Genomic DNA, 26,587 nt, shown 5'->3' on the forward strand with positions numbered 1-26,587 from the left:
GAGAAAATGGAGAATTCGTCCTGCGGATGACAGAATATCCAAAGGGCCCAAGGCAGAAGTCGTGTACCCCAAAGTAGTGTCTGTCCGGTGCCAACAGTGAGGAACCCTCAACCAGTCATCCCAGGGAAGCAGAGCCGGAACCAGTGAGTGACGATCCCTTGACCAGCCCTGAAGATGCCCTGAAAAATGCCAGGCGTGACTGTGATCTGCTCCGTGAAGAAGTGAAACTGGAGAGAGAAAATAACTCTGAGCTACAGAAGACTGTGCTCACAATTTACTCTGCGGCCAAGACCAAATTGGAGGATCTAAGGACAGATCGAGACACTGCGAATACTACTATTACTGCCATGTATGAAATGCAGAGCAAGTCTGACCGAAATGATTGCTAATCTGAAAAAGAAGTATGAGGAGGCACTGATATCCTGGAGAAAGGGCTCCAATCCCAGCGGGACAGAGGGTTCTCTTCCTCCATCCACACTCATTCGAGCCGCAGAGATATCATGAGTGAGAGTGGAAGGATGGGATTCGGCCGTGGTAAGCCCGAGCTTCCCACAAACTGGGGAGGTATGTAACAGGGTCTTATCCCTGTTGAAGAAACTATCTCTAAAATCCAGCAGAGATCTGGTTAAGTGCAGCAGGTGATTAACCAGACTCCACCTGGCCAATTAAGTCTGTAAGAAAAGCCTCCTGTTGGAAACAGGAGAGAGATTCCATAGCTCACATTTGGTCTGGCAGAAGGAGAGCAGAGAAGCTTGCACACAGACAATGTCTTGAGCACAACGGCTTTGCTGAGATACACCCAGACACCTGCCAGAAACCTGCTTAAGGTACCTCCTGAGACTTTGGGGTGATAGGCAGGTAATGGGAATATCCCTCCAGTCCTGCACATAGGGCCTGGGGAAGTAAGTTGCCCTTACACAGGGATAGGGGTTTGTTATTTTGTTGCTTGTGTATGTTTTGCCGGGATACAGGAACCGGCTCTGGGTCTTGCCGATGTAATATAGTCCACAGGGGCAGACAATGAGATAGACCACGTACATGGATGTACAGGTAAGGCATTGTCATATATTGTATCGTTTACCTGTCTGTGGATGTTTAAAATACTGTATGTGCCAGGGGTCAAGACCCAGCGACTATTCAAAGAGAGAATGGCGGTCCATAGGTGTAATATCAGGTGGCAATGCGGACCGGCAAGACCGACCAGCCTGTTCCTCACCTGTGGGCACCAACTAGCGTCCATGAGATGTTTGCCCTTTGATCAGGTTACTAGACCTGTGTGTGCTGGCGACGTGGATCAGCTGCTTCTGCAACGTGAGAACTTCTGGATCTATGAGTCCGGTTTTACCCCACGGGGCTGAACACGAGTCTAACTCGCTCCTGTTTTCTGAACCTGAGGTAAACTTTCCCTTGTTACCCTGAACGATCACGGTTCAGACGTACACCTTACTTGTGTCTCATGACAATTTAGTGACCATAGTGTCACTTTAGTGGGACCCTGACTGCCTGCATTAACTATACACCAACCACTAGACATACCACGTGGCTCGTACCACGTGGCCATACTCCATATGAAATAGTCATCGGATGAACAATTCGGATTTCCCCTTCCGCAGGATGAATATTATGATCTGAGGCTCATGTGGCCCCGCACACTGACACACACTGACACACACTGACACACACTGACTCACACTGACTCACACTGACTCACACTGACTCACACTGACTCACACTGACTCACACTGACTCACACTGACTCACACTGACACACACTGGCACACTGGCACACTGGCACACTGACACACTGGCACACTGACACACTGACACACTGACACACTGACACACTGGCACACTGGCACACTGGCACACTGGCACACTGACACACTGACACACTGACACACTGACACACTGACACACTGACACACTGACACACTGACAGTGACACACTGACAATGACACACTGACACACTGACAGTGACATACTGACACACTGACAGTGACACACTGACAGTGACACACTGACAGTGACACACTGACACACTGACACACTGACACACTGACAATGACACAATGACACACTGACACACTGACACACTGACAGTGACACACTGACACACTGACACACTGACATTGACATACTGACACACTGACAGTGACACACTGACAGTGACACACTGACACACTGACACACTGACATTGACATACTGACACACTGACAGTGACACACTGACAATGACACACTGACACACTGACACAATGACAGAATTATTAATCAGTGGACTTTTTTACTTCAACAATTGTGGTCCTAAAAATTGACACAGTGTATCCTGGGGGTTGTTATGGCTTTTGTAGCCCTGCACACTGACACAGTGACACACTGACACACTGACACAGTGACACACTACCAAATCAATTAATTAGTAGTGCTGTAGACTTTATCTCTGGACTGCTGTGCTGTTTCCACGTGTGTGGTTTAGACAGCCCCTTTCTCCTTTAAGATTATAACTGCAGGAACAGCAGGGTTCCTGCTCCTATGTACCTGCCTAAGAATCAGCTGGCATGGCTGCCAGTCTGGATAAGGTAATAAAGACTGCTGCCCCTTCACACACAGGCTGTACTCTGGGCGAGCATTGTGTTCCCAGCGCTCTGATCTCCCAGTCTGGATAAGGTACACAGGCTGTACTCTGGGCCAGCATTGTGTTCCGCTGATGGATACCCAGCGCTCTGATCTCCCAGTCTGGATAAGGTACACAGGCTGTACTCTGGGCCAGCATTGTGTTCCGCTGATGGATACCCAGCGCTCTGATCTCCCAGTCTGGATAAGGTACACAGGCTGTACTCTGGGCGAGCATTGTGTTCCGCTGATGGATACCCAGCGCTCTGATCTCCCAGTCTGGATAAGGTACACAGGCTGTACTCTGGGCCAGCATTGTGTTCCGCTGATGGATACCCAGCGCTCTGATCTCCCAGTCTGGATAAGGTACACAGGCTGTACTCTGGGCGAGCATTGTGTTCCGCTGATGGATACCCAGCGCTCTGATCTCCCAGCCTGGATAAGGTACACAGGCTGTACTCTGGGCGAGCATTGTGTTCCGCTGATGGATACCCAGCACTCTGATCTCCCAGCCTGGATAAGGTACACAGGCTGTACTCTGGGCGAGCATTGTGCTCCGCTGATGGATACCCAGCGCTCTGATCTCCCAGTCTGGATAAGGTACACAGGCTGTACTCTGGGCCAGCATTGTGCTCCGCTGATGGATACCCAGCGCTCTGATCTCCCAGTCTGGATAAGGTACACAGGCTGTACTCTGGGCGAGCATTGTGTTCCGCTGATGGATACCCAGCGCTCTGATCTCCCAGCCTGGATAAGGTACGCAGGCTGTACTCTGGGCGAGCATTGTGTTCCGCTGATGGATACCCAGCGCTCTGATCTCCCAGTCTGGATAAGGTACACAGGCTTTACTCTGGGCGAGCATTGTGTTCCGCTGATGGATACCCAGCGCTCTGATCTCCCAGTCTGGATAAGGTACACAGGCTGTACTCTGGGCGAGCATTGTGTTCCGCTGATGGATACCCAGCGCTCTGATCTCCCAGTCTGGATAAGGTAATAAAGACTGCTGCCCCTTCACACACAGGCTGTACTCTGGGCGAGCATTGTGTTCCCAGCGCTCTGATCTCCCAGTCTGGATAAGGTACACAGGCTGTACTCTGGGCGAGCATTGTGTTCCGCTGATGGATACCCAGCGCTCTGATCTCCCAGCCTGGATAAGGTACACAGGCTGTACTCTGGGCGAGCATTGTGTTCCGCTGATGGATACCCAGCACTCTGATCTCCCAGTCTGGATAAGGTACACAGGCTGTACTCTGGGCGAGCATTGTGTTCCGCTGATGGATACCCAGCGCTCTGATCTCCCAGTCTGGATAAGGTACACAGGCTGTACTCTGGGCGAGCATTGTGTTCCGCTGATGGATACCCAGCGCTCTGATCTCCCAGTCTGGATAAGGTACACAGGCTGTACTCTGGGCGAGCATTGTGTTCCGCTGATGGATACCCAGCGCTCTGATCTCCCAGTCTGGATAAGGTACACAGGCTGTACTCTGGGCCAGCATTGTGTTCCGCTGATGGATACCCAGCGCTCTGATCTCCCAGTCTGGATAAGGTACACAGGCTGTACTCTGGGCGAGCATTGTGTTCCGCTGATGGATACCCAGCGCTCTGATCTCCCAGCCTGGATAAGGTACACAGGCTGTACTCTGGGCGAGCATTGTGTTCCGCTGATGGATACCCAGCGCTCTGATCTCCCAGTCTGGATAAGGTACACAGGCTGTACTCTGGGCCAGCATTGTGTTCCGCTGATGGATACCCAGCGCTCTGATCTCCCAGTCTGGATAAGGTACACAGGCTGTACTCTGGGCCAGCATTGTGTTCCGCTGATGGATACCCAGCGCTCTGATCTCCCAGCCTGGATAAGGTACACAGGCTGTACTCTGGGCGAGCATTGTGTTCCGCTGATGGATACCCAGCGCTCTGATCTCCCAGTCTGGATAAGGTACACAGGCTGTACTCTGGGCCAGCATTGTGTTCCGCTGATGGATACCCAGCGCTCTGATCTCCCAGCCTGGATAAGGTACACAGGCTGTACTCTGGGCGAGCATTGTGTTCCGCTGATGGATACCCAGCGCTCTGATCTCCCAGTCTGGATAAGGTACACAGGCTGTACTCTGGGCGAGCATTGTGTTCCGCTGATGGATACCCAGCACTCTGATCTCCCAGCCTGGATAAGGTACACAGGCTGTACTCTGGGCGAGCATTGTGTTCCGCTGATGGATACCCAGCGCTCTGATCTCCCAGTCTGGATAAGGTACACAGGCTGTACTCTGGGCGAGCATTGTGTTCCGCTGATGGATACCCAGCGCTCTGATCTCCCAGTCTGGATAAGGTACACAGGCTGTACTCTGGGCCAGCATTGTGTTCCGCTGATGGATACCCAGCGCTCTGATCTCCCAGTCTGGATAAGGTACACAGGCTGTACTCTGGGCCAGCATTGTGTTCCGCTGATGGATACCCAGCGCTCTGATCTCCCAGTCTGGATAAGGTACACAGGCTGTACTCTGGGCCAGCATTGTGTTCCGCTGATGGATACCCAGCACTCTGATCTCCCAGTCTGGATAAGGTACACAGGCTGTACTCTGGGCGAGCATTGTGTTCCGCTGATGGATACCCAGCGCTCTGATCTCCCAGCCTGGATAAGGTACACAGGCTGTACTCTGGGCCAGCATTGTGTTCCGCTGATGGATACCCAGCGCTCTGATCTCCCAGTCTGGATAAGGTACACAGGCTGTACTCTGGGCGAGCATTGTGTTCCGCTGATGGATACCCAGCGCTCTGATCTCCCAGTCTGGATAAGGTACACAGGCTGTACTCTGGGCCAGCATTGTGTTCCGCTGATGGATACCCAGCACTCTGATCTCCCAGCCTGGATAAGGTACACAGGCTGTACTCTGGGCGAGCATTGTGTTCCGCTGATGGATACCCAGCGCTCTGATCTCCCAGTCTGGATAAGGTACACAGGCTGTACTCTGGGCCAGCATTGTGTTCCGCTGATGGATACCCAGCGCTCTGATCTCCCAGTCTGGATAAGGTACACAGGCTGTACTCTGGGCGAGCATTGTGTTCCGCTGATGGATACCCAGCGCTCTGATCTCCCAGTCTGGATAAGGTACACAGGCTGTACTCTGGACGAGCATTGTGTTCCGCTGATGGATACCCAGCACTCTGATCTCCCAGTCTGGATAAGGTACACAGGCTGTACTCTGGGCGAGCATTGTGTTCCGCTGATGGATACCCAGCGCTCTGATCTCCCAGTCTGGATAAGGTACACAGGCTGTACTCTGGGCGAGCATTGTGTTCCGCTGATGGATACCCAGCACTCTGATCTCCCAGTCTGGATAAGGTACACAGGCTGTACTCTGGGCCAGCATTGTGTTCCGCTGATGGATACCCAGCGCTCTGATCTCCCAGCCTGGATAAGGTACACAGGCTGTACTCTGGGCCAGCATTGTGTTCCGCTGATGGATACCCAGCGCTCTGATCTCCCAGTCTGGATAAGGTACACAGGCTGTACTCTGGGCCAGCATTGTGTTCCGCTGATGGATACCCAGCGCTCTGATCTCCCAGTCTGGATAAGGTACACAGGCTGTACTCTGGGCGAGCATTGTGTTCCGCTGATGGATACCCAGCGCTCTGATCTCCCAGTCTGGATAAGGTACACAGGCTGTACTCTGGGCGAGCATTGTGTTCCGCTGATGGATACCCAGCACTCTGATCTCCCAGTCTGGATAAGGTACACAGGCTGTACTCTGGGCCAGCATTGTGTTCCGCTGATGGATACCCAGCACTCTGATCTCCCAGTCTGGATAAGGTACACAGGCTGTACTCTGGGCGAGCATTGTGCTCCGCTGATGGATACCCAGCGCTCTGATCTCCCAGTCTGGATAAGGTACACAGGCTGTACTCTGGGCGAGCATTGTGTTCCGCTGATGGATACCCAGCACTCTGATCTCCCAGTCTGGATAAGGTACACAGGCTGTACTCTGGGCGAGCATTGTGTTCCGCTGATGGATACCCAGCGCTCTGATCTCCCAGTCTGGATAAGGTACACAGGCTGTACTCTGGGCGAGCATTGTGTTCCGCTGATGGATACCCAGCGCTCTGATCTCCCAGTCTGGATAAGGTACACAGGCTGTACTCTGGGCGAGCATTGTGTTCCGCTGATGGATACCCAGCGCTCTGATCTCCCAGTCTGGATAAGGTACACAGGCTGTACTCTGGGCCAGCATTGTGTTCCGCTGATGGATACCCAGCACTCTGATCTCCCAGTCTGGATAAGGTACACAGGCTGTACTCTGGGCCAGCATTGTGCTCCGCTGATGGATACCCAGCGCTCTGATCTCCCAGTCTGGATAAGGTACACAGGCTGTACTCTGGGCCAGCATTGTGTTCCGCTGATGGATACCCAGCGCTCTGATCTCCCAGTCTGGATAAGGTACACAGGCTGTACTCTGGGCGAGCATTGTGTTCCGCTGATGGATACCCAGCACTCTGATCTCCCAGTCTGGATAAGGTACACAGGCTGTACTCTGGGCGAGCATTGTGTTCCGCTGATGGATACCCAGCGCTCTGATCTCCCAGTCTGGATAAGGTACACAGGCTGTACTCTGGGCGAGCATTGTGTTCCGCTGATGGATACCCAGCGCTCTGATCTCCCAGTCTGGATAAGGTACACAGGCTGTACTCTGGGCCAGCATTGTGTTCCGCTGATGGATACCCAGCGCTCTGATCTCCCAGTCTGGATAAGGTACACAGGCTGTACTCTGGGCGAGCATTGTGTTCCGCTGATGGATACCCAGCGCTCTGATCTCCCAGTCTGGATAAGGTACACAGGCTGTACTCTGGGCGAGCATTGTGTTCCGCTGATGGATACCCAGCGCTCTGATCTCCCAGTCTGGATAAGGTACACAGGCTGTACTCTGGGCGAGCATTGTGTTCCGCTGATGGATACCCAGCGCTCTGATCTCCCAGTCTGGATAAGGTACACAGGCTGTACTCTGGGCCAGCATTGTGTTCCGCTGATGGATACCCAGCGCTCTGATCTCCCAGTCTGGATAAGGTACACAGGCTGTACTCTGGGCGAGCATTGTGTTCCGCTGATGGATACCCAGCACTCTGATCTCCCAGTCTGGATAAGGTACACAGGCTGTACTCTGGGCGAGCATTGTGTTCCGCTGATGGATACCCAGCGCTCTGATCTCCCAGTCTGGATAAGGTACACAGGCTGTACTCTGGGCGAGCATTGTGTTCCGCTGATGGATACCCAGCGCTCTGATCTCCCAGTCTGGATAAGGTACACAGGCTGTACTCTGGGCCAGCATTGTGTTCCGCTGATGGATACCCAGCGCTCTGATCTCCCAGTCTGGATAAGGTACACAGGCTGTACTCTGGGCCAGCATTGTGTTCCGCTGATGGATACCCAGCGCTCTGATCTCCCAGTCTGGATAAGGTACACAGGCTGTACTCTGGGCGAGCATTGTGTTCCGCTGATGGATACCCAGCGCTCTGATCTCCCAGTCTGGATAAGGTACACAGGCTGTACTCTGGGCGAGCATTGTGTTCCGCTGATGGATACCCAGCGCTCTGATCTCCCAGTCTGGATAAGGTACACAGGCTGTACTCTGGGCGAGCATTGTGTTCCGCTGATGGATACCCAGCGCTCTGATCTCCCAGTCTGGATAAGGTACACAGGCTGTACTCTGGGCGAGCATTGTGCTCCGCTGATGGATACCCAGCGCTCTGATCTCCCAGTCTGGATAAGGTACACAGGCTGTACTCTGGGCGAGCATTGTGTTCCGCTGATGGATACCCAGCGCTCTGATCTCCCAGTCTGGATAAGGTACACAGGCTGTACTCTGGGCGAGCATTGTGTTCCGCTGATGGATACCCAGCGCTCTGATCTCCCAGTCTGGATAAGGTACACAGGCTGTACTCTGGGCCAGCATTGTGTTCCGCTGATGGATACCCAGCGCTCTGATCTCCCAGCCCTGACTGAACCAGTAGGATACACGGTCTCCCCTGGTTGTGAATCAGCTGTTGGGGGGGACACTGGCTGCAGCAGATTGCGGAGCTGCTACCCCACAGACTTCTATAACAAGAAGGATATACTTATTACCAGCTTATATGGGCTGCATATTTAGACTTTGTTCCTGACCGGTGGTTGCTCTGCTACTATTGATGCCCCCCCCGTCACGGGTTGGGGTACCCGCAGACACACAGCTAGCGCGTGTGTTTACGTTATAGTTGCGGTTGCCGTGGTGACACTTATCACTGCGCTAGTCACTAGTTGATACCTTTTTGACACATTGTTCCCTGATGAAGTGTTTGTGATGTGTTCTCCTACTGACCTCAGTTTGCGCACCGCAGGTGTAGGGTATATCTGGGTTTGCTTGTCACTTGTTTATTTGCTCTTGAGAAAGAAAATGTCACTTTTTGCATATAGGAGTGCCGGCCCCTGATTTCCTTTATATATATATATATATAGATTGGGTGACTTATCTTTTTTATTCAGATGCCCAATACAGTTTTTCATGATTACTGAACCGAGTGCCGTCTTTCTTCACCGGACGAGAGAATGGTAATGTTGTTTTTCTATTATTTGAGACTAGCACCTGTCTATATGAACCAGAACATTGAGTGCAAGCTGTGATGTTTGTTTATATATATATAAAAACGTTTGTGGCCCCCTTGGGATTTTCACATATTTCAAACCTAAAATGGTTATTAGATCTTAATCTAAATCCTAATAATAGATACAGATAACCGGATCAAACACAAAACATGAGACTTTTTCAACATGTATTTATCCACAAATGATTCAGCATTAATATCCGTGTGTGAGCGAGTCTGGGACCCGTTAGATTCAGGACCTGGTGGCGCCCCCGTGTGCAGCAATAACTTCACCTAAGCGTTCCCTGTAACCGCCGGTCAGTCTCTCACATCGGGTCTGAGGAATTTTGGCCCATTCCTCCTTACAGAACTGCTTCAGCTCAGTGGCATTTGAGGGCTTGCATGGACAGCTCGCTTCATGTCCTGTCACATTCCCATGGCGTTTTGGTCCGGACTTTGAGCGGAATTTCTTCTGCAGCCGTTCTAGATCTGCTTGTATGTTTGGGATCCGTGTCCTGCTGCATGACCCACTTTCCCTTCAGCTTCAGCGCACAGACAGATGGCCTGACCGTCTCCTCTTGAATCTTCTGATACAAGGCAGAATTCATGGTTGTGTCAATGATGGCGCGCCGTCCAGGGCCTGAGGCAGCAAAGCAGCCCCAAACCGTCACACTCCCAAACCGTCGCACTCCCGCCGCCGTCGCACTCCCGCCGCCGCCGCCGTCACACTCCCGCCGCCGCCGTCACACTCCCGCCGCCGCCGTCACACTCTCGCCGCCGCCGTCACACTCCCAAACCGTCGCACTCCCAAACCGTCGCACTCCCAAACCGTCACACTCCCGCCGCCGCCGTCACACTCCCAAACCGTCGCACTCCCAAACCGTCGCACTCCCAAACGTCACACTCCCAAACCGTCGCACTCCCAAACGTCGCACTCCCAAACCGTCGCACTCCCAAACCGTCGCACTCCCAAACGTCACACTCCCAAACCGTCGCACTCCCAAACGTCACACTCCCAAACCGTCGCACTCCCAAACGTCACACTCCCAAACCGTCACACTCCCAAACCGTCGCACTCCCAAACGTCGCACTCCCAAACGTCACACTCCCGCCGCCGCCGTCGCACTCCCAAACCGTCGCACTCCCAAACCGTCGCACTCCCAAACCGTCGCACTCCCAAACCGTCGCACTCCCAAACCGTCGCACTCCCAAACCGTCGCACTCCCAAACCGTCGCACTCCCAAACCGTCGCACTCCCAAACCGTCACACTCCCAAACCGTCGCACTCCCAAACCGTCGCACTCCCAAACCGTCGCACTCCCAAACCGTCGCACTCCCAAACCGTCGCACTCCCAAACCGTCGCACTCCCGCCGCCGTCACACTCCCGTCGCCGCCGTCACACTCCCGCCGCCGCCGTCGCACTCCCGCCGCCGTCACACTCCCGCCGCCGCCGTCGCACTCCCGCCGCCGCCGTCGCACTCCCACAAGCGTCGCACTCCCAAACCGTCACACTCCCACAAGCGTCGCACTCCCACAAGTGTCGCACTCCCGCCGCCGCCGTCGCACTCCCGCCGCCGTCACACTCCCGCCGCCGCCCTCACACTCCCGCCGCCGCCGTCGCACTCCCGCCGCCGTCGTCACACTCCCACAAGCGTCGCACTCTCGCCGCCGCCGTCGCACTCCCGCCGCCGTCGTCACACTCCCACAAGCGTCGCACTCCCGCCGCCGCCGTCACACTCCCGCCGCCGCCGTCACACTCCCGCCGCCGCCGTCACACTCTCGCCGCCGTCGCACTCCCGCCGCCGCCGTCGCACTCCCGCCGCCGTCGTCGTCACACTCCCACAAGTGTCGCACTCCCGCCGCCGCCGTCACACTCCCGCCGCCGTCGTCACACTCCCACAAGCGTCGCACTCCCGCCGCCGCCGTCACACTCTCGCCGCCGTCACACTCCCGCCGCCGTCGTCACACTCCCACAAGCGTCGCACTCCCGCCGCCGCCGTCACACTCTCGCCGCCGTCACACTCCCGCCGCCGCCGTCACACTCCCGCCGCCGCCGTCACACTCCCGCCGCCGCCGTCACACTCTCGCCGCCGTCGCACTCCCGCCGCCGCCGTCACACTCTCGCCGCCGTCGCACTCCCGTCGCCGCCGTCACACTCCCGCCGCCGCCGTCACACTCCCGCCGCCGCCGTCACACTCCCGCCGCCGCCGTCGCACTCACACCGCCGGGCTGGACGGTTGGGATGATGTTCTTCTGTTCAAACACAGGGTTGGGTTTTTGCCAAACATAACGTTTCTCATTGAGGTATAAAAGTTCTACCTCTGACTCGCCTGTCCAAAGAACATTGTTCCAGAAGTCTTGTGGATCCTCGGTGCTCTTTGGTGAACTTCAGACGGCAGCAATGTTCTTTTTAGAGAGCAGTGGCTTCCTCCTGGCCGTCCTTCCATGAACGCCGCTCTTCATCCGTGGATGTTACTCTGGGGTTCTTTGTGACTTCCTGGGTGATTTGCCGGTTTGTTCTTGGAGAGATTTTGGTAGGACGACCTCTCCTGGGTAGAGTGACTGGTCTTGAACTTTCTCTATTTGTAGACTGGCTGACAATGGATTGGTGAAGAAGGGGGTCAGCGCGGGCGTAACGGGGTCAGCACGGGTGTAACGGGGTCAGCGCGGGCGTAACGGGGTCAGCGCGGGCATAACGGGGTCAGAGCGGGAGTAACGTGGTCAGTGCAGGAGTGACAGGGGGGGCAGCGCTGGAGTAGTAGGGGGTCAGGGCGGGAGTAACGGGGTCAGGGCGGGAGTAACAGGGTCAGGGCGGGAGTAACGGGGTCAGGGCGGGCATAACGGGGTCAGAGCGGGAGTAACGGGGTCAGAGCGGGAGTAACGGGGTCAGAGCGGGAGTAACGGGGTCAGAGCGGGAGTAACGTGGTCAGTGCAGGAGTAACAGGGGGGGCAGCGCTGGAGTAGTAGGGGGTCAGGGCGGGAGTAACGGGGTCAGGGCGGGAGTAACGGGGTCAGGGCGGGAGTAACAGGGTCAGGGCGGGCATAACGGGGTCAGAGCGGGAGTAACGGGGTCAGAGCGGGAGTAACGGGGTCAGAGCGGGAGTAACGGGGTCAGAGCGGGAGTAACGGGGTCAGAGCGGGAGTAACGGGGTCAGAGCGGGAGTAACGGGGTCAGAGCAGAAGTAACGGGGTCAGAGCAGGAGTAACGGGGTCAGTGCGGGAAGGGGGTCAGCGTGGGAGTAGCAGAGGATCAGCGCGGGAGTTGTAGGCGGTCAGTGCGGGAGTAACAGGCGGTCAGCGTGGGAGTAGCAGCGGGTGAGCGCGGGAGTAGCAGCGGGTGAGCGCGGGAGTAGCAGCGGATCAGCGCGGGAGTAGCAGAGGGTCAGCGCGGGAGTAGCAGCGGGTCAGCGCGGGAGTAGCAGAGGGTCAGCGCGGGAGTAGCAGAGGGTCAGCGCGGGAGTAGCAGAGGGTCAGCGCGGGAGTAGCAGCGGGTCAGCGCGGGAGTAGCAGCGGGTCAGCACGGGAGTAGCAGCGGGTCAGCGCGGGAGTAGCAGCGGGTCAGCGCGGGAGTAGCAGCGGGTCAGCGCGGGAGTAGCAGCGGGTCAGCGCGGGAGTAGCAGCGGGTCAGCGCGGGAGTAGCAGCGGGTGAGCGCGGGAGTAGCAGCGGGTCAGCGCAGGAGTAGCAGCGGGTCAGCGCGAGTAGCAGCGGGTCAGCGCGGGAGTAGCAGCGGGTCAGCGCGGGAGTAACAGGCGGTCAGCGCGGGCGTAGCAGCGGGTCAGCGCGGGAGTAACAGGCGGTCAGCGCGGGCGTAGCAGCGGGTCAGCGCGGGAGTAGCAGCGGGTCAGCGCGGGAGTAACAGGCGGTCAGCGCAGGAGTAGCAGCGGGTCAGCGCGGGAGTAGCAGCGGGTCAGCGCGGGAGTAGCAGCGGGTCAGCGCGGGAGTAACAGGCGGTCAGCGCGGAAGTAGCAGCGGGTCAGCGCGGGAGTAGCAGCGGGTCAGCGCGGGAGTAGCAGAGGGTCAGCGCGGGAGTAGCAGAGGGTCAGCGCGGGAGTAGCAGAGGGTCAGCGCGGGAGTAGCAGCGGGTCAGCGCGGGAGTAGCAGCGGGTGAGCGCGGGAGTGGCAGCGGGTCAGCGCGGGAGTAGCAGCGGGTCAGCGCGGGAGTAGCAGCGGGTCAGCGCGGGAGTAGCAGCGGGTCAGCGCGGGAGTAACGGGGTCAGCGCGGGAGTAGCAGCGGGTCAGCGCGGGAGTAGCAGCGGGTCAGCGCGGGAGTAACGGGGTCAGCGCGGGAGTAGCAGCGGGTGAGCGCGGGAGTAGCAACGGGTCAGCGCGGGAGTAGCAGCGGGTCAGCGCGGGAGTAACGGGGTCAGCGCGGGAGTAGCAGCGGGTCAGCGCGGGAGTAGCAGCGGGTCAGCGCGGGAGTAGCAGCGGGTCAGCGCGGGAGTAGCAGCGGGTCAGCGCGGGAGTAGCAGCGGGTGAGCGCGGGAGTAGCAACGGGTCAGCGCGGGAGTAGCAGCGGGTCAGCGCGGGAGTAACGGGGTCAGCGCGGGAGTAGCAGCGGGTCAGCGCGGGAGTAGCAGCGGGTCAGCGCGGGAGTAGCAGCGGGTCAGCGCGGGAGTAGCAGCGGGTCAGCGCGGGAGTAGCAGCGGGTCAGCGCGGGAGTAGCAGCGAGTCAGCGCGGGAGTGTCAGCGCGGGAGTAGCAGCGGTCAGCGCGGGAGTAGCAGCGGGTCAGCGCGGGAGTAGCAGCGGGTCAGCGCGGGAGTAGCAGTGGGTCAGCGCGGGAGTAGCAGCGGGTCAGCGCGGGAGTAGCAGCGGGTCAGCGCGGGAGTAGAGCGGGTCAGCGCGGGAGTAGCAGCGGGTCAGCGCGGGAGTAGCAGCGGGTCAGCGCGGGAGTAACGGGGTCAGCACTGGAGTAACGGGGTCAGCGCGGGAGTAGCAGCGGGTGAGCGCGGGAGTAGCAGCGGGTGAGCGCGGGAGTAGCAGCGGGTCAGCGCGGGAGTAGCAGCGAGTCAGCGCGGGAGTAGCAGCGGGTCAGCGAGGGAGTAACAGGGGGTCAGCGCGGGAGTAACGGGGTCAGCGCAGGAGTACTAGGGGGTCAGCGCGGGAGTAACGGGGTCAGCGCGGGAGTAGCGGGGGGTCAGCGAGGGAGTAGTAGGTGGGTCAGCGCGGGAGCAGCAGCGGGTCAGCGTGGGAGTAACAGGGGGTCAGCGCGGGAGTAGCAGCGGGTCAGCGTGGGAGTAACAGGGGGTCAGCGCAGGAGTAACGGGGTCAGCGCGGGAGTAACAGGGGGTCAGTGCGGGAGTAGCTGGGGGTCAGCGCGGGAGTAACGGGGGGTCAGCGCGGGAGTAACGGGGTGCCTCTCTTGCAGCTGCCATGCCGTTTGGATGTATAAGCGCCCGGAATGAGAAGACTTATAACTGTTTCTCTGACATCACAGATAAATATGAGATTGGTCAACTGCTGTGTGCGTGAGTATCAGTAGTACAGTAGTAATACAGTCTTGTAGTAGAGTAGTACAGTAGTGATATAGTCACAGTAGTATTGCAGTAATGTAGTTATATAGTACAGTAGTACAGTACTAATAATATACAGTACTAATATATCGTACAGTAGTGATATAGTACCGTAGTACAGTAGTAATATTGTACAGTAGTATTGTAGTAGAGTAGTACAGCAGCGATATAGTACAGCAGTAATATTGTACAGTAGTATTGTAGTAAAGTAGTGATATAGTACAGTAGTATTGTAGTAAAGTAGTGATATAGTACAGTAGTATTGTAGTAAAGTAGTGATATAGTACAGTAGTATTGTAGTAAAGTAGTGATATAGTACAGTAGTATTGTAGTAAAGTAGTGATATAGTACAGTAGTATTGTAGTAAAGTAGTGATATAGTACAGTAGTATTGTAGTAAAGTAGTGATATAGTACAGTAGTATTGTAGTAGAGTAGTACAGTAGTAATATTGTACAGTAGTAATATAGTACAGTAGTAATATAGTACAGTAGTGAGAGTACAGCAATACAATAGTGCAGTAGTGATATAGTACAGTAGTATTATAGTGATATAGTACAGTAGTATTGTAGTGATATAGTACAGTAGAAATATAGTACAGTAGTACAGTAGTAGTATAGTACAGTAGTGATATAGTACAGTAGTACTGTAGTAATATACTACAGTAGTGATATAGTACAGTAGTAATATATACAGTAGTATTGTAGTAATATAATACAGTAGTATTGTAGAGATATAGTACAGTAGTGGTATAGTACAGTAGTATTGTAGTAGAGTAGTACAGCAGCGATATAGTACAGCAGTAATATTGTACAGTAGTATTGTAGTAAAGTAGTGATATAGTACAGTAGTATTGTAGTAAAGTAGTGATATAGTACAGTAGTATTGTAGTAAAGTAGTGATATAGTACAGTAGTATTGTAGTAGAGTAGTACAGCAGTACAATAGTGCAGTAGTGATATAGTACAGTAGTATTATAGTGATATAGTACAGTAGTACAGTAGTGATATAGTACAGTAGTACTGTAGTAATATACTACAGTAGTGATATAGTACAGTAGTAATATATATAGTAGTATTGTAGTAATATAATACAGTAGTATTGTAGTAAAGTAGTGATATAGTACAGTAGTATTGTAGTAGAGTAGTTCAGTAGTAATATTGTACAGTAGTAATATAGTACAGTAGTGAGAGTACAGCAATACAATAGTGCAGTAGTGATATAGTACAGTAGTATTATAGTGATATAGTACAGTAGTATTGTAGTGATATAGTACAGTAGTACAGTAGTGATATAGTACAGTAGTAATATATATAGTAGTATTGTAGTAATATAATACAGTAGTATTGTAGAGATATAGTACAGTAGTGGTATAGTACAGTAGTAATATAGTACAGTTGTGATATAGTACATTAGTAATGTAGTAATATAGCACAGTAGTATTGTAGTAGAGTAGTACAGTAGTAATATAGTACTGTATTATTGTAGTAATATAGTACAGTAGTATTGTAGAGTAGTACAGTAGTAATATAGTACTGTATTATTTTAGTAATATAGTAGAGTAGTACAGTAGTGATATTGTACCGTAGTACATTAGTATTGTAGTACAGTTGTGATATAGTACAGTAGTATTGTAGTGATATAGTACAGTAGTATTGTAGTGATATAGTACAGTAGTATTGTAGTAATATAGTACAGTAGTATTGTAGTGATATAGTACAGTAGTATTGTAGTGATATAATGCAGTACTACAATAGTGCAGTAGTGATATTATAGTAGTATTGTAGTACAGTAGTGATATAGCACAGTAGTATTGTAGTACTATAGTACAGTAGTATTATAGTGATATAGTACGGTAGTATTGTAGTAATATAGTCACAGTAGTATTGTAGTGATATAGTACAGTAGTAATATAGTAGAGTAGTAATATAGTACAGTAGTATTATAGGATATAGTACGGTAGTATTATAGGGATATAGTACGGTAGTGATATAGTATAGCAGTGCTGTAGTAATATAGTACAGTAGTATTGTAGTAATATAGTACAGTAGTACAGTAGTAATATAGTACAGTAGTAATATAGTACAGTAGTAATATAGTACAGTAGTAATATAGTACAGTAGTAATATAGTACAGTAGTACAGTAGTAATATAGTACAGTAGTAATATAGTATAGTAGTATTATAGGGATATAGTACAGTAGTGATATAGTATAGCAGTGCTGTAGTAATATAGTACAGTAGTATTGTGGTAATATAGTTATTCTGGAAGCCAGAAGGTCACGTGTAAGATGACTTAGCTCAGATAGTGTCAACTCGGCCCTCTTTTCCAAGCACGACAAGGTCTGTTTCTTTTCTTACTTTATTTGGAGAAAGCAGGTAAAAACAGTCTCTTGTGTAGAGGTGTAGGTCTAAATATCTCTGTGTGTGCTTAGTAGTAAAGGGAGGTGAAAAGATAATCTTGCAGTACCATTACAGGGGTTACAGCCAGGTACTCACTCGTCCAGTGGTGTGGTGGAAAGGAAATGGCAATGTATGCTGGGTAGTAAGATAGTCTGGGGACAGACCATCTGTAGGCAGAGCAGAGGGGGAGAAAGCAGACTAGCCCATTTGAGAGAAAAGCTGGGGCTGCTATGGCAACTCACAGGAGTGTCTGGGGGAGCTACAACATGTAGCAATAATGTTGCATCTTTAATACAGCAAGCTGCTGGGAGAGGGGAAATGGCAATGTATTATCACACAAGCACTGTGTTTGTGTACAGAGCCAAACACATACAGCTGGCACTAAGAAGCTGACAAGCAGGGCTGCGAGGAAAAGGGGGGGGGGTGAAACAGAAGTGCAGACAGGGGTATTCCTGTTCCATGACACTCCCTGTCTGGTATCTGTAGATACCACTATATAACAGGCTATGTGGAACATATGTGCAATGCAAACATAACATAACAATGCAAAGGTCCATATTCCCATAGCAAGGTGATACCGGCCGGTACCACTGGCGTCAAAGTCCTTTGACCAAACCTTCCAGTAAGGGAAGCCAGGTGGATGCACAGCTCTTGGTTAGCTTGATGCACCACAATGTCTTTTGTAAGAGTCTCTGGCACTGTTTCCTTTTAGCCTTGTGAGAAAACAGTCCTTTTGTCGCTGTAGTTTATCCACAGAGTACATCCCCTTGTAAGTGTGCCAGTCGTGGTAGCTTGTCGCCCTATCACCTGGCGTTCGGCAGAAGGAGATGGCTTTTGGTTCCTTGCGGAAGCGGAACAACACTTCTGGAAGACTGGTTGTCGAATCTAGTCCAGTAAAGAGGGCGTCTCTCAGAGAGACTCCCTGAAGCTGAGTGCTGGGGTTGAACATTACCCGGATTTGATCGGGTTCCTGAGGGTGGTAGGCCCCAGGTGATTGGAGGTACCGACATTCTTCACCTTTCTTCATTAGAGGTGCTGGCTTTGCGTGGCCGGTAAGGAATATCTTTTGGATGAAGGCCACAAAGTTGGTTTTGGTCTCTGGTTCCCTTTTTAGGTCGCAGAGGTGCGAAGTGAACCTAGAGATGGCATGTTCTCCATTGTTTGGGAAGCGCCTTCTTGGTGAACGGAATGGTAGCGGAGTCACCCAACTGCTTAGTCTGTCTTTAGAGAGCTCCTTGACTGTTAACTTCGGGAATCCTCTATCTTCCCTTGATGGTGTTTGCTTGTCATCGTTCCTTGTTGTCCGGAACGCTGTGCACCGTAGTTCATCGGTACATTTCTCTTGCACGAGAACATCTCCGCGTAGTTTGGTGAAACGCTTTTGTGTTTCTTTGTTAACTGCCACCGGGAGGCTATTTTCTCCCTGGACGTGACGAAGAACAGTCTCTTTTGCCCTAGTAAATTCCTTTATGAAATGTCTCTGTGGCTGTCTCTTTTTAGACATGTGAGAGGACAGTCCCTTTGACACTGTGGCTTCACCTGTGGGGCGCAATCTTTTGCGGCTATGCCAGCCGTAGCAGTTGGTTGCTTTGTTGCTTGATACTCTGTGGAGAGGAACAACTGTACGTCTTAGTTGTGCCATTGCTCGCGGGAGTATTGTCTGATTGTTCATTGCCTTTTGGACGATCCCTTTGTCTGTTACCTTTGGGAGGTTACTTCCTTCCCTCGGTGGATTCGACTCGTCAGCCTTAGCTGTCTGGACTGCTGAGCATCCTAGGCCATTGTCGCATCCCCTCGACGTGAGGATGTCTTTGTTGATCTCAGGGGTATGGCCTTGTCTTTTCTCTTCACTTGGCCCTTCGGTCACTTGGAGATGGCCAAGACATGGTTCAGAGAGATGTGTGTCCACATTCTGTCACCACCGTTCTGCAGGCATCAACGTAGTCTTGCCCGTGCTCTTTGTTGGTGCACGAGTTGCCCACTATCACCCATCCTAGGTCAAGTCTTTGGGCGTATGGCGCGTTGTGGGGTCCGTTATGCTGTTTACGGACTTTATGTACCCTCATGATGTCCCTACCGAGCAGCAGCAGGATCTTGGCGCCTTGTTCTACTGGCCGGATGTGGTTGGCTATTCCTTTGAGGTGGGGGTAATGGAGTGCCACGTCTGGTGTGGGAATCTCGTCCCTGTTTGTGGCCATGTGGTTGCACTCGATGAGTGTGGGAAGGGGCATGTTCACTTTGCCGTCTATTGAGCATATGGTGTAGCCATTCACTCTTCTCCCTGTGGTCTCCATTTGCCCTGCGCACGTTCTGAGTGTAAGGAGAAGCACCGTCTTGTATGTTAAACATGTCGAAGAACTCTGACCTGACCAGCGATCGGTTGCTCTGGTCGTCGAGGATTGCGTACATCCGAATAGCCTTCTCAGGTTGTCCCTGGGGGTGCAATGCGACAAGGCATATTTTGGAGCAGGACATTTTGTCACCTTCTTTTCCGCAAACCTCAGTGCGCTGAGATGTGATGGATGTTGACTCTCCTTCTTCTTTCTCCCCGCCATGCTCCGCTACGGAGGATGGGTTCTTGAGTTGGTGGAGTGTCAGCGCCTCTGGGTGTAACGCTGTCCCGTGCTTGTCACTTTCGCACACTGTGCATTTGATCTCTTCCACACAGTCCCTGGCTAGGTGAGTCGTGGAACCGCAGCACTTGAAGCAAACCCCGAATTCTCCAAGTAACCTCTTGCGTTCCTGTAAGGACTTCATCCTGAACCCAAAGCACTTGTTGAGTGGGTGTGGCTTCTTGTGTATGGGACATTCCCTGTTTGGGTCCCTTGGTTCCTTGTCTCCGGCGACCGACTGATCGGGAGTAGTTTCGGTCGCGGGAGGCACGTCCGTCCTGCGGGTCGAGATGGGTGTTTGGGGGTTACCATATCTCGTCGCTGGTCTCTCGTTCCTCAGGCTGCTTGCACTGTATGTGGTTTGCGCACCTAAGAAGAAGCTGGGGTCGTTCCTTGTCCTTGCTGCTTCGCGAATGAAGCTCAAGAAAACTGAGAATGGGGGTAGACGACTTGCTTCTCCCTTTTGTATTTGGAGCCTTGTGAGATCCATTTTTCTTGGAGGTTGAAGGGTAGCTTCTCCAGGATGGGTCTCACTCCACGAGCTGAGTCTAGGACGTTGAGACCTATTAAGGAATGGTCTTTCCTTGCGAACTCCAGTTCTTGCAGCAGGTCCCCAAGCTCTCGTAACTTCGAGTAGTCTTTAGTTGTGATCTTGGGGAAGCTGTCGACTCTTTTGAAGAGCGAATCCTCGACTGCTTCGGGGCTGCCGTAGGACTCTTCTAGCCTTTCCCACACTAGGTCAAGACCTACTTGGGGTTGGTGCGCGTTTGCCGCCGGCAGTCTATTCGCGTACTCTCTGGATTCGTTCCCCAGGAACTTGAATAGCAGGTTGAGCTCTTCCCTTGCTGAGAAGTCCAAGCTGTTGATTGCGTCTTTGAACGTGAACTTCCACGTCCGGTAGTTCTCAGGGTGGTCGTCGAAGCTGATGAGCCCTGCTTGCACCAGGTCGCGCCGGATCATATACTTGGCTATGTCTGTCAGGCCTGAGGCGTCGGCGTGTTTGTCCCGTTCTGAGGTAGTTGCTGGGAGAGTCCGTGCGGTAGCCTCTTCCTTGGCATGGACGCGTGATGACTGCTGGTTGGTGTGAGGGGCTGTGTTCTCCCGCGTGGGTGTACCTGGATGGCGAGCCCGTTGTGGTGCATCCGTGTGCGCGCTGGCGTGTGGATCATTGTTGCGGCTGTGGCTATCCCAGGCAGCATGTGCCATTGACGGAGCAGCGTCTTCTCCTCGTGGTCCTAGCGAGTCTTCGGTGTCTGTGGTGTCACTCCCTCCGTGTTGAGATGGTGCGTTGGTGTTTATGCTGAAGAGGCTCCTTACGTAGTCTTCAGTGCGTTGGGCTGGATCCTCTGAGGCAATCCATCTGTACGGTTGCTCCCCGCCGTCCTGTCTCGCGGCTGCTTCTAGGACTTCAGCTTGGACTATGGCGGCGGCGGCTTCCTTCTCTTGATTTAAGGCCTCTAGATCCGCGTCCAATTCGGCCTTTCTACGCGCGGCGGCATTGGCAGCGGCATTGGCAGCGGCGGCGGCATTGGCAGTGGTGGCGGTAGCAGCGGTGGCGGCGTTCCGCTCTTCCTCTTCTATGCGCGCTCTTTCTGCCCGTACGGTTGCCTCTCTCCGACCATATTCGGCCCTGGCACGTGCGGGCTCTGCGGTGGCTCGCGCCTTGGTAGCGCTTGCGCTTGCGCTGGACGCGTTGGATTGTGCTGATCTTGCTGACCTTGATGAGTGTCTGGATATGCTTGAGCGCTGTGACGCGATCTCCAGGAGGAGCCCTTTTCTCTCGCTTTGGGCGTCCGTGATGGCGGCCTGCACGATGCCATCACGTTCTAGGTTGATCGCCTTTTGCAGGTCGCGTTCTCGCAGGCTATCTTCCGTGTTAGTTCTTGTTAGATAGGTGAAATATGCCTGTGACAGTGCTTGATAGCGTGAGTGATCTATCTTCAATTGAGTTATTGCCTGCTCGAGCTGTTGTATATAGTTACCAGCGCCGGCGGCATGGCTTATCCCAAGTGCGGTTGTTTCCCAGGCCAACTCTAATTTAGCGCGGTGCGCTTCAATGTCTGTCTCATATTTTTCGCGGGCCTTTTGTCTCATATTTTTCGCGGGCCTTTTGTGTCAGTGTGACTGTCCGTTTGGGCCTTGCGCCTGCCTGCGCCTGTTGCGGTTGCGCGGCGTTCTCTGTGTCTGAGTGATCGCTTTCCTGCGTGATGTCTGGTGAGGCTCTGAGTTCTGCCATACTGTAGGTGTGTGTAGGCCTTTTGCCAGTGCGTGTGGCGTGCGGTCTTTTACCTTGTCAGCGATGGGCGTCTGTCTCAGATGATGCCGAGCGGTGTCCTGCAGCGTGCAGCGTAGGGGTAGCTGTACTCACAGGTGTCCGGTGGCTCTGACCCGTGTCCTGGCGGGTGTCCGGTGGCGTGGCCCTTGATGGCGCTGGCCGTGGGGACGTGCGCAAGGGTAGGTGAGATGGTGGCTCCTCACTATGGGGCTGTGCAGGGGGTGAACTCAGACAGAGAAAGGCAATTAGGTTTTGTGTAGGAAGCACTGTTTGTTGCAAGGCTGCTGTGCAGTGTAGGCTGCTGCTTGTCTGTTAAGGCTGCAGGCTGTGTGCAGTTTGAGCTACTTGGTGCTTCCTCAGTCTGCAGAGACTGCTCTGTTTTATCATGGAGTCTGGAGTAGCAGCTCCTGTAAGTGTCTGTAAGGCACACGATATCTTTTCACTATTCTGGAAGCCAGAAGGTCACGTGTAAGATGACTTAGCTCAGATAGTGTCAACTCTGCCCTCTTTTCCAAGCACGACAAGGTCTGTTTCTTTTCTTACTTTATTTTGGAGAAAGCAGGTAAAAACAGTCTCTTGTGTAGAGGTGTAGGTCTAATATCTCTGTGTGTGGCTAGTAGTAAAGGGAGGTGAAAAGATAATCTTGCAGTACCATTACAGGGGTTACAGCCAGGTACTCACTCGTCCAGTGGTGTGGTGGAAAGGAAATGGCAATGTATGCTGGGTAGTAAGATAGTCTGGGGACAGACCATCTGTGGGCAGAGCAGAGGGGGAGAAAGCAGACTAGCCCATTTGAGAGAAAAGCTGGGGCTGCTATGGCAACTCACAGGAGTGTCTGGGGAAGCTACAACATGTAGCAATAATGTTGCATCTTTAATACAGCAAGCTGCTGGGAGAGGGGAAATGGCACTGTATTTATCACACAAGCACTGTGTTTGTGTACAGAAACAAACACATACAGCTGGCACTAAGAAGCTGACAAGCAGGGATGCGAGGAAAAGGGGGGGGGAGGGGGTGAAACAGAAGTGCAGACAGGGGTATTCCTGTTCCATGACAATAGTACGGGAGTTATATAGTACAGTAATGATATAGCACAGTAGTGATATAGTATAGCAGTGCTGTAGTGATATAGTACAGTAGTATTGTGGTAATATAGTACAGTAGTGATATAGTACAGTAGTATTGTGGTAATATAGTACAGTAGTGATATAGCACAGTAGTGATATAGTATAGCAGTGCTGTAGTGATATAGTACAGTAGTATTGTGGTAATATAGTACAGTAGTGATATAGCACAGTAGTGATATAGTATAGCAGTGCTGTAGTGATATAGTACAGTAGTGATATAGCACAGTAGTGATATAGTATAGCAGTGCTGTAGTGATATAGTACAGTAGTATTGTGGTAATATAGTACAGTAGTGATATAGCACAGTAGTATTATAGGGATATAGTACGGTAGTGATATAGTATAGCAGTGCTGTAGTGATATAGTACAGTAGTATTGTGGTAATATAGTACAGTAGTATTGTGGTAATATAGTACAGTAGTGATATAGCACAGTAGTATTATAGGGATATAGTACGGTAGTGATATAGTATAGCAGTGCTGTAGTGATTATAGTACAGTAGTATTGTGGTAATATAGTACAGTAGTATTGTGGTAATATAGTACAGTAGTGATATAGCACAGTAGTATTATAGGGATATAGTACGGTAGTGATATAGTATAGCAGTGCTGTAGTGATATAGTACAGTAGTATTGTGGTAATATAGTACAGTAGTGATATAGCACAGTAGTATTATAGGGATATAGTACGGTAGTGATATAGTATAGCAGTGCTGTAGTGATTATAGTACAGTAGTATTGTGGTAATATAGTACAGTAGTATTGTGGTATTATAGTACAGTAGTATTGTGGTAATATAGTACAGTAGTGATATAGCACAGTAGTATTATAGGGATATAGTACGGTAGTGATATAGTATAGCAGTGCTGTAGTGATTATAGTACAGTAGTATTGTGGTAATATAGTACAGTAGTATTGTGGTAATATAGTACAGTAGTATTGTGGTAATATAGTACAGTAGTATTGTGGTAATATAGTACAGTAGTATTGTGGTAATATAGTACAGTAGTGATATAGCACAGTAGTGATATAGTATAGCAGTGCTGTAGTGATATAGTACAGTAGTGATATAGCACAGTAGTGATATAGTATAGCAGTGCTGTAGTGATATAGTACAGTAGTATTGTGGTAATATAGTACAGTAGTATTGTGGTAATATAGTACAGTAGTATTGTGGTAATATAGTACAGTAGTATTGTGGTAATATAGTACAGTAGTATTGTGGTAATATAGTACAGTAGTATTGTGGTAATATAGTACAGTAGTATTGTGGTAATATAGTACAGTAGTATTGTGGTAATATAGTACAGTAGTGATATAGCACAGTAGTGATATAGTATAGCAGTGCTGTAGTGATATAGTACAGTAGTGATATAGCACAGTAGTGATATAGTATAGCAGTGCTGTAGTGATATAGTACAGTAGTGATATAGCACAGTAGTGATATAGTATAGCAGTGCTGTAGTGATATAGTACAGTAGTGATATAGCACAGTAGTGATATAGTATAGCAGTGCTGTAGTGATATAGTACAGTAGTATTGTGGTAATATAGTACTGTAGTGATATAGCACAGTAGTATTATAGGGATATAGTACGGTAGTGATATAGTATAGCAGTGCTGTAGTGATATAGTACAGTAGTATTGTGGTAATATAGTACAGTAGTATTGTGGTAATATAGTACAGTAGTATTGTGGTAATATAGTACAGTAGTATTGTGGTAATATAGTACAGTAGTGATATAGTATAGCAGTGCTGTAGTGATATAGTACAGTAGTGATATAGCACAGTAGTGATATAGTATAGCAGTGCTGTAGTGATATAGTACAGTAGTGATATAGCACAGTAGTGATATAGTATAGCAGTGCTGTAGTGATATAGTACAGTAGTATTGTGGTAATATAGTACTGTAGTGATATAGCACAGTAGTATTATAGGGATATAGTACGGTAGTGATATAGTATAGCAGTGCTGTAGTGATATAGTACAGTAGTGATATAGCACAGTAGTGATATAGTATAGCAGTGCTGTAGTGATATAGTACAGTAGTATTGTGGTAATATAGTACAGTAGTGATATAGCACAGTAGTGATATAGTATAGCAGTGCTGTAGTGATATAGTACAGTAGTGATATAGCACAGTAGTGATATAGTATAGCAGTGCTGTAGTGATATAGTACAGTAGTATTGTGGTAATATAGTACTGTAGTGATATAGCACAGTAGTATTATAGGGATATAGTACGGTAGTGATATAGTATAGCAGTGCTGTAGTGATTATAGTACAGTAGTATTGTGGTAATATAGTACAGTAGTATTGTGGTAATATAGTACAGTAGTATTGTGGTAATATAGTACAGTAGTATTGTGGTAATATAGTACAGTAGTATTGTGGTAATATAGTACAGTAGTGATATAGCACAGTAGTATTGTGGTAATATAGTACAGTAGTGATATAGTACAGTAGTATTGTGGTAATATAGTACAGTAGTATTGTGGTAATATAGTACAGTAGTATTGTGGTAATATAGTACAGTAGTATTGTGGTAATATAGTACAGTAGTATTGTGGTAATATAGTACAGTAGTGATATAGCACAGTAGTAATCTGCGCCCCCTGTGTGCGTCTCGGATTTGCGATGCTCACTGTCTCTGTCAGTAAGGAATTCTGTGAGATCAGCCTCGCCCGGGAGAAGCAGACGGAACGTCTCTTTGTCTGTAAAAAGTTCCTGAAGAAAGATGGTAGAAAAGTGCGGAGAGCAGCGAAGAACGAGATCGTGATCCTCAAAATGTGAGTGAGGGGAGGGACGCTCAGCGCTGTGAGTGAGGGGAGGGACGCTCAGCGCTGTGAGTGAGGGGAGGGACGCTCAGCGCTGTGAGTGAGGGGAGGGACGCTCAGCGCTGTGAGTGAGGGGAGGGACGCTCAGCGCTGTGAGTGAGGGGAGGGACGCTCAGCGCTGTGAGTGTGGGGAGGGACGCTCAGCGCTGTGAGTGAGGGGAGGGACGCTCAGCGCTGTGAGTGAGGGGAGGGACGCTCAGCGCTGTGAGTGTGGGGAGGGACGCTCAGCGCTGTGAGTGAGTGGAGGGACGCTCAGCGCTGTGAGTGAGGGGAGGGACGCTCAGCGCTGTGAGTGAGGGGAGGGACGCTCAGCGCTGTGAGTGAGGGGAGGGACGCTCAGCGCTGTGAGTGAGGGGAGGGACGCTCAGCGCTGTGAGTGAGGGGAGGGACGCTCAGCACTGTGAGTGAGGGGAGGGACGCTCAGCGCTGTGAGTGAGGGGAGGGACGCTCAGCGCTGTGAGTGAGGGGAGGGACGCTCAGCGCTGTGAGTGAGGGGAGGGACGCTCAGCGCTGTGAGTGAGGGGAGGGACGCTCAGCGCTGTGAGTGAGGGGAGGGACGCTCATCGCTGTGAGTGAGGATAGGGACGCCCAGCGCTGTGAGTGTG

The 26,587-nt window shown here is 51.4% G+C and overlaps 1 protein-coding gene across 2 annotated transcripts in view; it reads left to right on the plus strand.

Annotated features, from left to right (window-relative positions):
• LOC142486529 (caM kinase-like vesicle-associated protein) overlaps nucleotides 1–26,587 on the plus strand; it is a 60,897-nt gene that overhangs the window by 10,431 nt on the left and 23,879 nt on the right. The window contains exons 2-3 of one of the 2 annotated variants that reach the window (XM_075585109.1): nucleotides 14,589–14,688; nucleotides 25,803–25,934. In XM_075585109.1, coding sequence (XP_075441224.1) covers nucleotides 14,594–14,688; nucleotides 25,803–25,934 — 227 coding nt within the window. In that variant the 5' untranslated portion in view covers nucleotides 14,589–14,593. Of the gene's footprint in view, nucleotides 1–14,588; nucleotides 14,689–25,802; nucleotides 25,935–26,587 lie in introns of those variants that run through there. The other variant, XM_075585110.1, reaches the window with a different exon arrangement.

The sequence above is a fragment of the Ascaphus truei genome, unplaced genomic scaffold (genome assembly GCF_040206685.1).
Source record: "Ascaphus truei isolate aAscTru1 unplaced genomic scaffold, aAscTru1.hap1 HAP1_SCAFFOLD_934, whole genome shotgun sequence".
Lineage (NCBI taxonomy): Eukaryota > Metazoa > Chordata > Amphibia > Anura > Ascaphidae > Ascaphus > Ascaphus truei.